The 14,037-nt window shown below is 34.1% G+C and overlaps 1 protein-coding gene across 1 annotated transcript in view; it reads left to right on the top strand.

Moving 5' to 3' along the window:
* The window catches only part of RNF17 (ring finger protein 17), a 91,507-nt gene that overhangs the window by 8,759 nt on the left and 68,711 nt on the right, over window positions 1–14,037 (top strand). Inside the window, exons 4-9 of the mRNA XM_088793001.1 lie at window positions 532–643; window positions 1,587–1,667; window positions 2,874–2,974; window positions 10,891–11,062; window positions 12,284–12,360; window positions 12,634–12,708. Coding sequence (XP_088649127.1) covers window positions 532–643; window positions 1,587–1,667; window positions 2,874–2,974; window positions 10,891–11,062; window positions 12,284–12,360; window positions 12,634–12,708 — 618 coding nt within the window. The remainder of the gene's footprint in view (window positions 1–531; window positions 644–1,586; window positions 1,668–2,873; window positions 2,975–10,890; window positions 11,063–12,283; window positions 12,361–12,633; window positions 12,709–14,037) is intronic.

Genomic DNA, 14,037 nt, shown 5'->3' with positions numbered 1-14,037 from the left:
TTAGGAAAAATACAATTTTTACTGTACGCTATTTGTAGAGATTTGTTAAGAAGTTGATTAAAATTAAGTTTTATATGAAAGCATATTTAGTCATGGTTTCCCACTCTTTGCTTATCATAGGTGATTGAGAGCTCAGTGTATGTGTTCTTACAAGTCATCATATGAATTATTGGCTTTATTTATTTTTTTCCCCCTTCTTCCGCCTCCCCCCACCCCCACTCCTGTTCAAACGTTGTTTCTCAGTCTAGTTGTGTAGGACACAGCTCCCTGGCCCATGTTGGTATTATGAGCCTTGCCTCCCCCCCCCCCCCTTTGAGGCAGCCGGTCCCCAGTTGTCCGTCGGCGGCTCAGAGCTGCCCATGGCAACTCTCACTGGCTGCTCTGCCGGCTACTCACAGCAGCCCAGCTCCAGGAAGAACCATGTTCACAGTCTTAGCGGTGAATTATTTTTGATAGAGGGTAAAAAAATCAGAATAGAAGGTTAAAGCCGTTAATGGTGGTATTTCAAATAATGTACTTGACATTTTTCAGGATAAAGAATTGTTCTCAAGACTTGAAAAAGACTGCTGATCAGCAAACTACTGGTTTAGAACATTCATCATCCACACACAGGACTGTTTTGAACTCATCAGCTGTTATGGCGGTATGAAAACTGTCATTTATAAAGTAACATGAAGCCAAACTTTTATATTTTGTCTCTGGTAGCTTAACTTTCCTTTCAAGGCTCCTATAATTATAGATTATTTTCAAAGCTTAAAGGTAAGAGGTAAACTACATTTCTTACTTGAACCTCTTTTTTTAATTCTAAACTATGATTGAACAATTGTCTTTTCTTCCCGAGGCAGCCTATTCTACCTTGGACCAACTCTCTTAGTGCTCTTGATATTTATTTATATGTGGTTTCTTCTCTTTGAACCTAGTTTTGAGTCTGAATTACATGAAACTTGTATAAAGTACAAGTTTCTAACTCTAAGTGTGATGTTTCCATCCAAAAGGCCTAATAGCATTTGTTGTTGATGATGATGATATTGTTGTTGAAAGAGTGAATTTTATCTCTTACTACATCTGATAACTTTGAATAATGTATTTTAAAGTTTAAGATTAGAAACAGAACAAACTCTAAAATGCTGATAAGTGAAATATTGTCTTGTTAAGGAGATCTTTAGTGGGCTAAGGGAGGAGAGAGAGCACTGAATATTGCTATCTTTTGCTTCAAGTTTCGATCTTAACAGCCAAATTACATTTTTTCCCTTCATCTGTTAATTTTTGCATGTGTACATTTATTACCATGATAAATTTTTCAAGATAGTTTTAAATTTCAAAATGGTTACAGGACATAATCTCATTTTTTCAAAAAGATATCTAAAATCTGGAATGTTATAACGAAAACTCTAAAATGTTAATTATTTTTAAACTCTAGGTAAGAAGGATTAACAATGTTATTTTTCTACCTTGTTTTCAGCTTTCTATAGTGGGTCTGTGTTGCTTTTGTAACCAAACTGATAGCTTGATGTTTTTGCGACTATTATATCTAAGCATCTATTTTTATATTTTATATTTGTGTATGATCCCCTTCCCCTTCATAGGAGACTAAAACTGCAGAAGAAATTGATGAAGCATTGAAGGTAGCAGGCAATAATTTTGAACAATTAAGTATTGCTGTGAAAGTAAGCATTTTTAATGATTAAATTCTCATAAATGAGGGCATGTTCTCTTTAAATGTGTATATTTGGATGTATTATCACTGAAGTTAGAGCTAAGCACTGAGTTAATTAAGCGTGGTAATCTAATGACAGAGAAACATACAACAGAATGGAAAACCCCCATGGTCTTGTGGCATGGAGCTAGCAGCCTAGTAACATTGGAGCTCTATCAAGGAACCATGATTTCTTCTTGCTCTGAGCTGAATTTTGTCTCAGAAGCATTGCAGATCTTCTAACATTGCTCATTATTTGGCTGTATATCCTTACACAAAGAGTCTTAACTCTCTTTTCTCCTGTACCCCATCTCTCAAAAGAGAATCACTGATTTGGTGACAAACAACAAGCAACAACAAATTTACAACCAACGCGGTCAAAAGGTTATAGCTGATATGGGAGTTAAGACTTCAACATAAGAATTTGGGAGGGGGAAACAAAATTGAACCCGTAACAATATGTCCTTCGGCACCACCACCCTGCCCCAGATGCATGCAAAATACATTCACCCCATCTCAACTTAGTCTTAACCTATTTTAGCATCAACTCTATGTCTAAAATCGTATCTAAATATATTCTAAATCAGGTATGGGTGAGACCCAGGGTATGATTCATCCTGGGCCAAATCCCTCTTTAACAGTGAATCTGTGAAACAAGGTAATAAATTATTTGCTTCTAAAATACATTGGGCAGGGATAGGATAGACATTCCCATTCCAGAAGGGAGAAATGGAAAGGAGAAAAGGGTTCACAGATCTCAAGCAACCATTCTGTGTTTAGAAATGCAGAGAAGTATATGGAATACTTAATATTAAAAAAAAATACTTAAAATGTTACTTTTTAAATTTAAGGAATGCTGCCAAAGAAAATTCAGCTATTTAAAATGACTTGTTTGCTGTAATAATAAAAAGGGATAAGAAAGATGTTTGGAAAACTTGTTAGACTTTCTAGGCCTTTTTGCCAATTTATCCGTAGACAGTGCCCACAGAGGTGTGACCTTGCTGACAAGTACCAGGATTTAAAGTTGAACCTTGTGATTTACTCCATTTTTATCATCTAATCTCCTCTTGTGCTATTATTTTGAAAAGTTCAAAAAGTACTTTTATTTTGTAAATTATGTTGAATAGTACAATTTCTACAAAATAAAAATGCAAAATTAGTATTATGTTCTTCCCAGAGGCTTGAACACATACACGATCAAACACAAGTGGAGTCAGTCAGTCTTTTAGAGGTTCTGGAGAAACAGTTTGATCAACTTTTTACTTCTCTTGATTCCAGGTAATAACTTAAAAATATAGACTCAATGAAACTGAAGTTCTAACAATAACATGTCATTGTATTTCTTTGTATAGAATGAAGTAATGAGTAATTTTTAAACAAGTTTGGAAGATAATGGGTGGTCTCTACAGGCTGATGTTTACAGCTTCAAAATAAGGAACAATTTGTACATTTTTTTATTATTCAGTCTATTTGCTTTCTTGTCCCAAAGCTAACTGTTAAAATGAACAGGCTTCTTTCTTAAAGCAGCACAGAAAATTATTTGCAAACTTTGAATCTGTGTTGTAGAATTTAGCTTACTTGGGAAAACGCAAACATTTTCTTATATGTATTTCCATCATTTTTTTCGTAAATTTATTTGCATCAGAGCAAATAATACTCTGATACTTTCTAATACTTATTTCTAAACAAATACCATACAGTTATATATTTATCACTTGTTAAAAAACTCTTCGATATGTATGATCTGTAATGATCTTAATCACATTCTACACTTGAAGAAATAAGATTGTAAAAGTTCTGACATGCCCAAAGAATATATTAGTAGTGAATGGTACTTGTCCTTTTGATTCCTAGTTCTTTTAGGCACAATACACTATCCGTGAATCAGTTGATATTCTTTACTCTTACATGTTGATGCGATCTCACATGTGGTCTTTAATTAGAATATTTAAGTGATGGGTAATGTGCATGAATTTATTTTACAGTTTTTACAGTGGTAAAACATATATAATAAAGTTTACCTTTTTTATATGGTAACTTTAACTTTCTGAAGAAACACCAAGTTGTTGTCTACTGTGGCTACACATTTACTTTCCCACCAGCAGTGTACAGGGTTGTTCCACTTTCTCCACATCCTCCCCAGCAGTGTTATTTTCTGTTTTTTTCTTTTCTTTTTGATAATCACACTCTAATGGGAATGAAGTAGTATCTCATTGTGATTTTGATTTGCATTTTCCTAATGACTGGTTATGTTGAGTACCTTTTCATGCGCTTATTTACTGGCCATTTGTATACTTCTTTGGGGGAATGTGTATTCAATTCCTTTGCCTATTTTTTTGTTTGTTTGTTTGTTTTTAATTTTTACTATTTTTATTCCCATCCCTCCACCCCCTCCTCTTTGGCCACCATCAGCTTGTTCTCTATATCTATGGATCTGTTTCTGTTTTGGTTATTCATTTACTTTGTATTTTTAGATTCTACATGTAAGTGAGATCATAAGGTATGTGTTTTTCTCTGACTTATTTCACTTAGCATAATGTTATCGCAAGTGGCAAGATTTCATTCTTTTTTTATGTTTGAATTACATTCTATTTTGCGTGTGTGTACGTACGTACGTCTGTACCACATCTCCTTTATCCATTCATATATTGATGGATGTCTAGGTTGCATCATATCTTGGTGCAGTGAACATGGAGGTGCATAGATCTTTTCAAATTAGTGTTTTTGTTTTCTTCAGATAAACACCTAGAAGTGGAATTGCTGGATTGTATGGCAGTTGTATTTTTAATTTTTTGAGGACTCCCCATACTGTTTTCCACAGTGGCTGCACCAATTTGCAGTCCCACCTACTGTACAAGGTTTTTCCACATCCTTGCCAGCACTTGTTTGTTGACTTATTGATAATAGCCATTCTGATAGGTGTGAAGTGGTATCTCACTGGTTTTTATTTGCTTTTCCCTGATGATGAGTGATGTTGAGCATCTTTTTATATGTCTGTTGGCCATCTGTATGTCCTCTTGGGAGAAATGTCTATTCAGATCATCTGTTCATTTTTTAATTGGAGTGTTTGGTTTTATTGGTGTTAAGTTGTATGAGTGCCCATTTTTGAATTGGATTATTTATTTTGTTCTTGGATTGTAGGCATTCTTTATATATTATTGGTACTATTCTTGTATCAGATACATCATTTTCAGATATTTTCCCCCTTCTATGAGCTGCCTTTTCACTCTCTTGATAGCAGTATTTGATCCACAGAAGTTACCGATAAAATCCAACTTATCTTTTGTTGCCTATGCTTTTGGTGTCATATCTAAGAAATCATTGCCGAATCTAATATGAAGCTTTTCCCCTATTTTTAAAAATAATTTTATTGTTTTGGCTCTTATATTTAGGTCTTTGATTCATTTTGAGTTAGTTTTTGTATGTGGTATAAGGGAAGGGTCCAACTTCATTCTTTTCCATTTAGATGTCCAATTTTCTAGCACTATTTGTTGAAAAGACAGTCTTTTCTTCATTGAATGGTCTTGGTACGCTTGTCAAAACTCAGTTGACAGTATATGTGAATGTTTATTTCTGGGCTCTCTATTTTATTCCATTGGTCTATCTGTCCTTATGCCAGTAGCACACTGTTTTGATTACTATAGCTTTGTAGCAAGTTTTGAAATCAGGATGTGTAAGTCCTCCAACTTGGTTCTTTTTCAAGATTGTTTGGTCAGTTTGGGGTCCCTTGAGATTCCATATGACTTTCAGGATGGGTTTTTCTTTCTTTTTTTTTTAAATTAAAGCTTATTGGGGTGACAATTGTTAGTAAAGTTACATAGATTTCAGGTGTACAGTTCTGTAATACATCATCTATATATATCACGTTGTGTGTTCACCACCCAGAGTCAGTTCTCTTTCTATCACCATGTATTTGATCAGGATGGGTTTTTCTATTTTGCATGAAATGTCATTGGGATTTTGATGGGGATTGCATTGAATTGTAGATTGCTTTGGGTGGTATTGACCCATGAACATGAGATATTTTTCCTTTTATTTCTTTCAGCAAGGTTGTATAATTTACAATAAGAGTACAAGTCTGCTGCCTCCTTTGTTAAATTTATTCCTAAGTATAATCCTTTTCTATTTTAAAGGAATTGTTTTCTTAATTTCCTTTTTAGAGTGTTTGTTGTTAGTGTATAGAAATGCGTCTGATTTCTGTATTGATTTCATATCCTACATCTTTGCTGAATTCCTTTATTAGATCTACTGGTATTTTTATGGCATTTTTAGGGTGTTATACATATAAGATCATGTCATCTGCAAAAATATAATTTTACTTCTTTTCTAATTTGGGTGCTTTTTCTTTTTGTTGCCTAATTTCTGTTGCTAGAACTTACAATAATATGTTAAAGAGCAATGGCAAAAGCATACATCCTCATCTTGTTCCTGATCTTAGAAGAAAAGCTGTTAGTCTACCATCTAGTGTAATGTTACCTGTGAGTTTTTCATATATAGCCTTTATTATGTTAATGTAGTTTCCTTCAATTCCTAGTTTCTTGAATTTTTTTATCATGAAAGTATGTTGAAATATGTCAGATCCTTTTCCTGCATCTTTTGAGAGGATCATGTGGGGGTTTTTACTTCTTTCTTTAATGTGTATAACATTAGTTGATTTTTGTATGTTGAATCATCCTTGTATTCCAGGAATAAATCCCACTTGGTCATGATGTGTTATCCTGTTAATTTGCTGCTGAATTCAGTTTGGTAGAATTTTGTTGAGGATTTTGCATCAGTACTCAGATATTGGTCTGTAGTTTTTTTTTTTTCTTTTGTGGTATCTTCATGCAGCTGTGGTAATGCTGGCCTCATAGAATGCATTAGGAAGTATTTCTGCCCCTTCAATCTTTTGAAAGGGTTTGTGGAAGATTGGTATTAATTTTTTATTAAACATTTGGTAGAATTCACCAGTGAAAACCATCTAGTTCAAGGCTTTTCTTTGTTGGGAGATGTTTTTTTATACCTATTCAATCTCCTTACTTGTTATTGGTCTGTTCAGATTTTCTATTTCTTCCTGATTCAGTCTTGGTAGATGGTGCGTTTCTAAAAATCTGTCCATTTGAACTAGGTTATCCTATTTCTTGGCATACAGTTGTTCATTGTGTTCTCTTCTAATCTTTTTCATTTCTGTAAAATTGGTTATCGTGCCCATTTTCTTTCTGATTTACTAAATTGATTCTTCTCTTTTTTTGCTTTCCTAGTCAATGTACCTAACGAGCTGTCCATTTTGATATTTTCATAGAATCAACATTTGGTTTCATTGATTTTTCTCTATTTTTTTCTATTCTCTATATCCTATCTTCACTCTAATATTTATCATACCTCCCTTCTAACTTTGGATTTAGGTGGTTCTTTTTCTAGTTCCTAGGATATAAAGTTTGGTTGTTGGTTTGCCATCTCTTTTTTTAATAGAGTTTACAGTTACATATTAACCTTTTAGCTCTGCTTTCACTGCTTCCCATACATTTTGATATTTTTAGGGTTTTTTGTTTTAATTTGTTTCAAGGTATTTTCCTAGTGATTTTTTCTTAACCTATCTGTGTTTAGGAGTATGTTAATTTCCACATATTTATAAATTTTCTAGTTTTCTTCTGTTACTGATTTCTAGTTTCATTCCATTGTGACCAGAAAAGATAATTTGTATGCTTTCTGTCTTTTAAAATTTATTGACTTATTTGTCCTAACACATGGTCTAATCTGGAGATGTTCCACGTATGCTTGAGGAAAATGTGTATTCGCTGTTGGGTGGAGTGTTCTCTATATGTCTGTTAGGTCCAGTTGGTTTATAATATTGTTTAAGTAGTTTATTTCATGATTGATATTCTGTATGGTTTTTCTATCCATTATTGGAAGTAGGATATTGAAGTCTCACCTATTATTGTGGAACTCTGCTTCTCCCTTTAATTTTGACAGTGTTTGCTTCGCTTTAATTCTGTCAGTGTTTGCTTCATATATTTTGGAACTCTTATATTTGGTGCATATGTATGTGTTGTAACTGTTATATCTTTCTGGTGAATTGACCCTTTATCAATATAACGTCCTTCTTTGTCTCTTGTAACAGTTTTTGACTTAAAGTCTATAAAGTCTATTTTGTGTGATTATTAATATTGCCACCCTAGCTCTCTTTTGGTTACTATCTGCATAGAGTATATTTTTCCATTCTTTCATACGTTCTTTTATGTATGTCTTTAGATCTAAAGTAAATTTCTTGTAGACCCAAATATATGCTATCATTTTTTAAAATCTGATTTTGTACTCTCTTTTGATTCAGAAGTTTAATCCATTTACATTTAAAGTAATTACTGATAAAGAAGGACTTACCTACTTTTTCCATGCTGTTTTCATTGTCTTACAGCTTTTTCTGCCATTTATTTCCTGTATTACTATCTTCCTTCCTTTTTACCTTTTTTCTTTTTTGTAGTGACAAATTTTCATTCTCTTCTCATTTCTTTTTGGCATATTCTAGAGTTTCTTTGTGGTTATCATGGGTATTACGGGTATTACATACAGTTATAGCACTGTATTTCAAATTGATACTAATTTAACTGAATTGCGTATAAAAAGTCTACTCCTTTACATCTCCCTCTATTTTATTTTGTTGACACAATTGCATCTTTATACATTGTGTACCCATTAACATAGATTTATAGTCATTTTATGTATTTGTCCTTTAAATCCTATAGAAGAGAAAAAGTGGAGTTGTAAACCAAAATTACAATCACACTAGATTTTATATTTGCCCATTTACCTAAAGGTATTTACCTTTACCATAGATATTTATTTTTGTATGGCTCTGAGTTACTGAGCTTTCTTTTATTCTAACCGAAAGGACTCTATTTGGCATTTCTTGTAGAACATGGATGTTGGTGATGACCTCCTTTAGCTTTTACCTGAGAATGTTTTAATTGTTCCCTCAATTTTTTTGAAGGATGGTTTTGCTGGGTACAAAATTCTTAGGTAATGCTGGCTTCATAGAATGCATTAGAAAAGGGTTTTTTCCTTTCAACGCTTGAACTATGTCACCTCACTGCCTTCTGGCCTCCAAGGTTTCTGGTGAGAAATCAACTGATAATCTTACTGAGGATCCCTTTCATGTGACAAATTGCGTGTTTCTCTTGGCACTTTCAAGATTCTCTGTGTCTTTTGACAGTTTGATTATATTGTGTCTCAATGTGGAGCATCTGGGTTTATTCTATCTACTTAGATTTCTTTGAGTTCTTGGATTTGTAAATTCATGTATTTTATCTAATTTTGGAAGTTTTTAGCAGTTATTTCTTCAGATAATCACTCTGTACCTCTCTCTTCTCCTTTTGGGACTCCCATAGTGCATATGTTGGTCCTCTTGAAGGGTATCCCTAAAGTCCCTTAGGCTCTGTGTACTCCTCTTCATTCTTTGTTCTATCTGTTCCTCAGACTCAGTAACTTCAATTGTCCTATCCTCAAGTTTACTGATTTTTATTGTTGCTCAAATCTGTAGTTGAAACTCTGTAGTGAATTTATTTCAGTTATTGTACTCTTGAGCACTGGATTTTCTGTTGGTTCCTTTTTATAATTTCTGACTCTGTTGGTATTCACATTTTGGTCCCTCGTTTTTCTGATTTCCTTTGTATGCTTTGTTGAAAATTGGGTCCCCCCCCCCACGCCCTACCCCCTAGTCATTGCAAACTGGCTCTTTGCTGAGGCAGCCCTTCACTGAGTAGCTGAGCATGCTCTGAGCCTTGGGACAGCCTGAGGTGAAAGCTTACAGAATTCCCAGGTCTTGTGAGCATATGTTATACCTGGGTCTGAGTGTTGCTTTTTGGATTCTCTTGTATGTATGGCTGTTTGTAAATGTCTTATTTTCCCTAAGAGTCTTCTAAGCTTCTCCTCTGAGCCTTAAATGGTCTGTTGTATGTCGTTGCCTGCAATCTCTTGCCCAGGTGTCTACAGCTATTGGTCTATTTTCAGCCTTCTCAAGCTGTGCCCATTGCTTCTCACTGCCTGAGCTCCAAATTAGGTGAAACAGACTCGTTCTTTAAGCAGCCCCCAGGCAAATTAGAACATTGAAAATAAAGTCTGCTGTCCTCCCTCTGGTTTGAGAGAAAGAATTGGGAACTGTGCCCCACTGCCTTCAGACCCGTACTGTGCCACACCAAGGAGGGGGCTAGGCAAGGAGAAGTAAAACCCATAACATTTCCTACTGTTTTGAGTGTGGCTTTTTATTGATTGGGCCTTTGTTTGGTTGCTGTATATCTTTGTCTATTTTCCAGAGTTCTTAGAAGATTATTTAAACCATTTTTTTTTTGCATGTTTTTGACATCTCTGTTGGGGAACGAGGGTTTAAAATTTTCTGGTCTGCCATTTTGCTGACATCATCAAATAAGCATGAGTTTTTAGGAACCATACTAGAACTTGTCAAAATGATCAGTTTTTTACCCTAAAGAAATGACTTTCAGAGGTTATATGAGCAATTACTAAAAGGTTTTTGTGATACATCTTCAGTGTGGCAAAATCTTTCTGAGGCCAGATTTGACTTTGAGGAAATAATGAAAGACGTTGGATGAATAAAATGAGTGAGTTAGACGCTACAATTTTTGATACAAAAATTTTTAATTGCCATCATAGGGTAATTCCACCATAAGTTCAGAAAAGATTTTAAGTAATGAGGTAAAAGTAATGAAGGAATAATTATGTAGCCTTCCTAAGTGATTACTTTGAAGGTTATAGTTAATTGACACCCAAGTTCTGGTTTGGTGACGTCTCTTTTTAAATATCATTTCATATTCATATAATTTGTATCTGTTGATGGAAATTTAAAAATATACAGGTAGATCCTGTTAAGCGATGAATACAGATATGTCAATGTAATGGCACAGGTGACTGCAATTAGAGAGGATTTCTATTTTGGGTGGAATCATCTAGGGTCTGTGTTAACCTTGTAATTCTGTGACAGCTGTATCTAGGATATAACTATAACCTGCAAAATTGACTTTTTCTCTACTTATACATGTATAGCTTTCAATTATAATACATTTCAGTTCAATTGAATGCTTCATTTAACCATGTTAAGTTCATTAACCAGTGAAATTACCCTTTTGATACTGTTATTAATGTAAATCCACTTTCATGTAAATGCTTACAAAATTCGTCAAATAACTTTGTGATCTTATTTGAAGGAAAAAGAACTTGTGTGAAGAAGTAGTAAAAAATACAGATGATTATTTATCAAATGTAATAATGGCTAAAAACTACCTTGAAGAGAAAAAAAAAGATTTGGGTGCAGCTATGAAGATTGCAAGAGAGTTAAAATCAGCACCTTCTCTAAGGACTTATTGTGACTTGAATCAGGTAATTTTAATAGTTCATAATGTGAATTATTTCTGAGGTAGCTTATTTTACATGTTTTTGAATATGATGTTTAAGAGTTATAATAAAAATACGTTTTTCAGATTATCTTGTATTGGCGTCAATTTAGAATTCTTAGCTGTTTGAATTCTAAGACAAACATCAATAAATTTGTTCAGCATTTTATTATTAAATTATTTACTACTTAGGGTAATGGTATAGTAAGGTTTTTATAACACATGATCTGAGAACAAGTAGGATGACATTGAGTTGAAAGTTGATGTTTCTAGGACACTTGAATAAAAAATCAGGACAAATAAGGGTAGCAAACTAAAGGAGACTTGTTTTCATAAGCAATTTAGTTATGACTTTCAACTCTTGACTTAAAAACTTAATTCAAGATCCCATTCAAGTTTTTTCTTTTCCCCACCTGCCTCCCCAGGTCAAGAGACAAGGTGCTTTAACTATGTCCCAATCATGTGCCCAGGGAATAGAGTTGGGTAAAAATGGAGAAACATATTTCTTTTGAGATCATTTGGCAGGATAGGGTTAACCATGGATCCTCTTTGCTAATTTCTACCTTGCTCCCTTGAGGAATAGATCATACTCTGTCTTTGAATCATCAGGGCTTCATTTTCCTCAGGTAATCAGATGTTTGGACTGAACTGAGGTATGAAATAAAAGCCATTGGTTTACCTGCTTCCAAAGTCTCTAACTTTAAATGAAAGAAGAGTTTGCCGCTGTCTTACTTGGCCAGACCTCCTTCCAACAGTAGTTCTAAAAAGAATAATAGTCATTTCTTGTGTGTTCCACATGAGGCATTAGGAGGTGGAAAAAAGTGGTAAATTTGGTCTTTAGTTAGCCTCGTTAGGAAGATGTGGCAAAACAAAGAGAGAAACATTTGAGGACAGCGATGCAGGTGCAAAATGAATCTGGTCAGAATTTCCTCTGATCATGTATTAACTATATCTCATTTGTTACCTGTGTCTGTTGTTGTTACCTGTTAAACATGTCTCCAAAAGATACTGAATTTCCTTCTGTGGGGAAAAAGTCATAAAAACTTATTTGCATCCCTTTTTTTGAGTGTCTAAAATCAAACCTGAATACTTTAATTAGTGAAATACTTAAAGGGTATAGTTTTTCTTCTAAAATCTTATTCTGTTTCAACAATATTTATTAAAATATAAAATTCACATGTGAGTGACACTTTTCTTTTGATTTCAGATTATCCGGACTTTGAAGTTAACGTTTGAGAGTGAATTGTCACAAGTTAGCACTCTAAAACTAAGGAACTCTCCCAGGTAAATAAGTTATAATTCAGGAGAACATAACAATTAAATATAAAAATGTATTAGAGCCTAGGCTTACTAAAATAGCAAGCAATTATAAAATGGAAATTTGGGTCACAAATGTTTTCCAAGTTAGCAACCAAATTAAAATAAGTGTAATTTATGATAAATAAGAAAGTTATTTAAATGTCTTTTAGAGTTTTTATGTCTGCAACTGATTTTTATTTAGAGAAAGTAATAAAGTTGTATTAGAACATTTACTTACATGCTAGTGTTTTATTTTAGGTTGAATATGAATTGCAGTGAGATCATCTGTATGTTTAACAGTATGGTAAAGATTAAATCTGAGGACTCAACAAAGTAAGTATTTATAAGAATGACAATGTACCATTAGTGTCTGACAGGGCCTAAGAGACAGAAAAAGTGATGTTTGTTGTAGTATGTATAAATCAAAAGTTGAAAAACAATATAAAGGGCAAAATAGTTTCTATCAGTTATAGTCTACGTAAAATATTTAGGAATTAAAAGATCTAGCCAAGGGATCAGTATTCAGTGAGATATGTGGCAAAGTTATTTTTGAGATTCATTCATTTAGCCAACATTGAACACTGATTTTGTGCCAGTCATTAACACCCTAGATGTTGAGATATATGTCAGGGAAGTTCCAATAAGTAGAGTACGACATAATTGCTATCATAGTTATATATGCAGAATTTAGTAGGCGGGGAATAGAATACTTAGGTTGGGTTTCTTTTCCAAAATACAGATAGACATGAGACGCCAAATTGTTAGAAGCTGCTTTGTTTGCAGTCTTGTTTGCAGTAGAGGGAATAAGATTAATTAAAGAGCTTAACAGCATTAGGCCCAGATAGCTTTCCATTCCTTGCCACCACAAGTACCCGTCCCTTGACTCAAGCCACTTTCCCCAGTGTGGAGCCCTGCCCCATACTTGCCCCTGTGACTTGACTTTTTGTGCTCCAGAGGATAATCATCATTTTTTCAATCAGTGCATTATTTCAGACATTTTGATAACTTGAATATGGTTACTGTTAAATATATATATATATTTTACTGTCAAATATTTTTAATACCAAAAGCTATTGTGTCTCTTTAAGAATCTGTATTGATCTTGTCTTGACTTAACACGTTGCGTACGGCGGGGTTTAAATCCCTCATACCCCTCTGTTCCGGCAGGTTTTTAAAAGAAACTACTTTAAAATGCACTCTTCTCTTTAAAGCGTAAATGCTTCTATGTCATTTATTATTTTTCTATGGAATTTTTTAGGATTTACTCACCTATGATGTTAGTAATCCTTCCTGTCTCCCGATCCGGGTGGTGAAAGCGGTGCCCGTTAGATATTAACGAAACACAAATAATTCAATAAAATGTGCAAAGTAAAAAGAGTCAACAGTAAAAACGAGAATTCTCGTTATCCATCCTTAACGCATGGCTCAGAAAAAAACGAAGATTCTCGTGATCCGTACGCAACATGTTAAAAATTGTTTTTTAAATTTTTACTTATTTAAGTGTGTTTTTCCAGGACCCATCAGCTCCAAGTCAAGTAGTTGTTTCAGTCTAGTTGTGGAGGGCGCAGCTCACAGTGGCCCATGTGGGGATCGAACCGGCAACCTTGTTGTGAGGAGCACTGTGTTCTTACCAACTGAGCTATCCGGCTGCCCCTTGACTTT

Source organism: Rhinolophus sinicus, chromosome 16 (genome assembly GCF_057876585.1).
Source record: "Rhinolophus sinicus isolate RSI-liver-muscle chromosome 16, RSI-T2T, whole genome shotgun sequence".
In the NCBI taxonomy this organism is placed as follows: Eukaryota; Metazoa; Chordata; class Mammalia; order Chiroptera; family Rhinolophidae; genus Rhinolophus; species Rhinolophus sinicus.
This window is presented reverse-complemented; position numbering and strand designations above follow the sequence as displayed.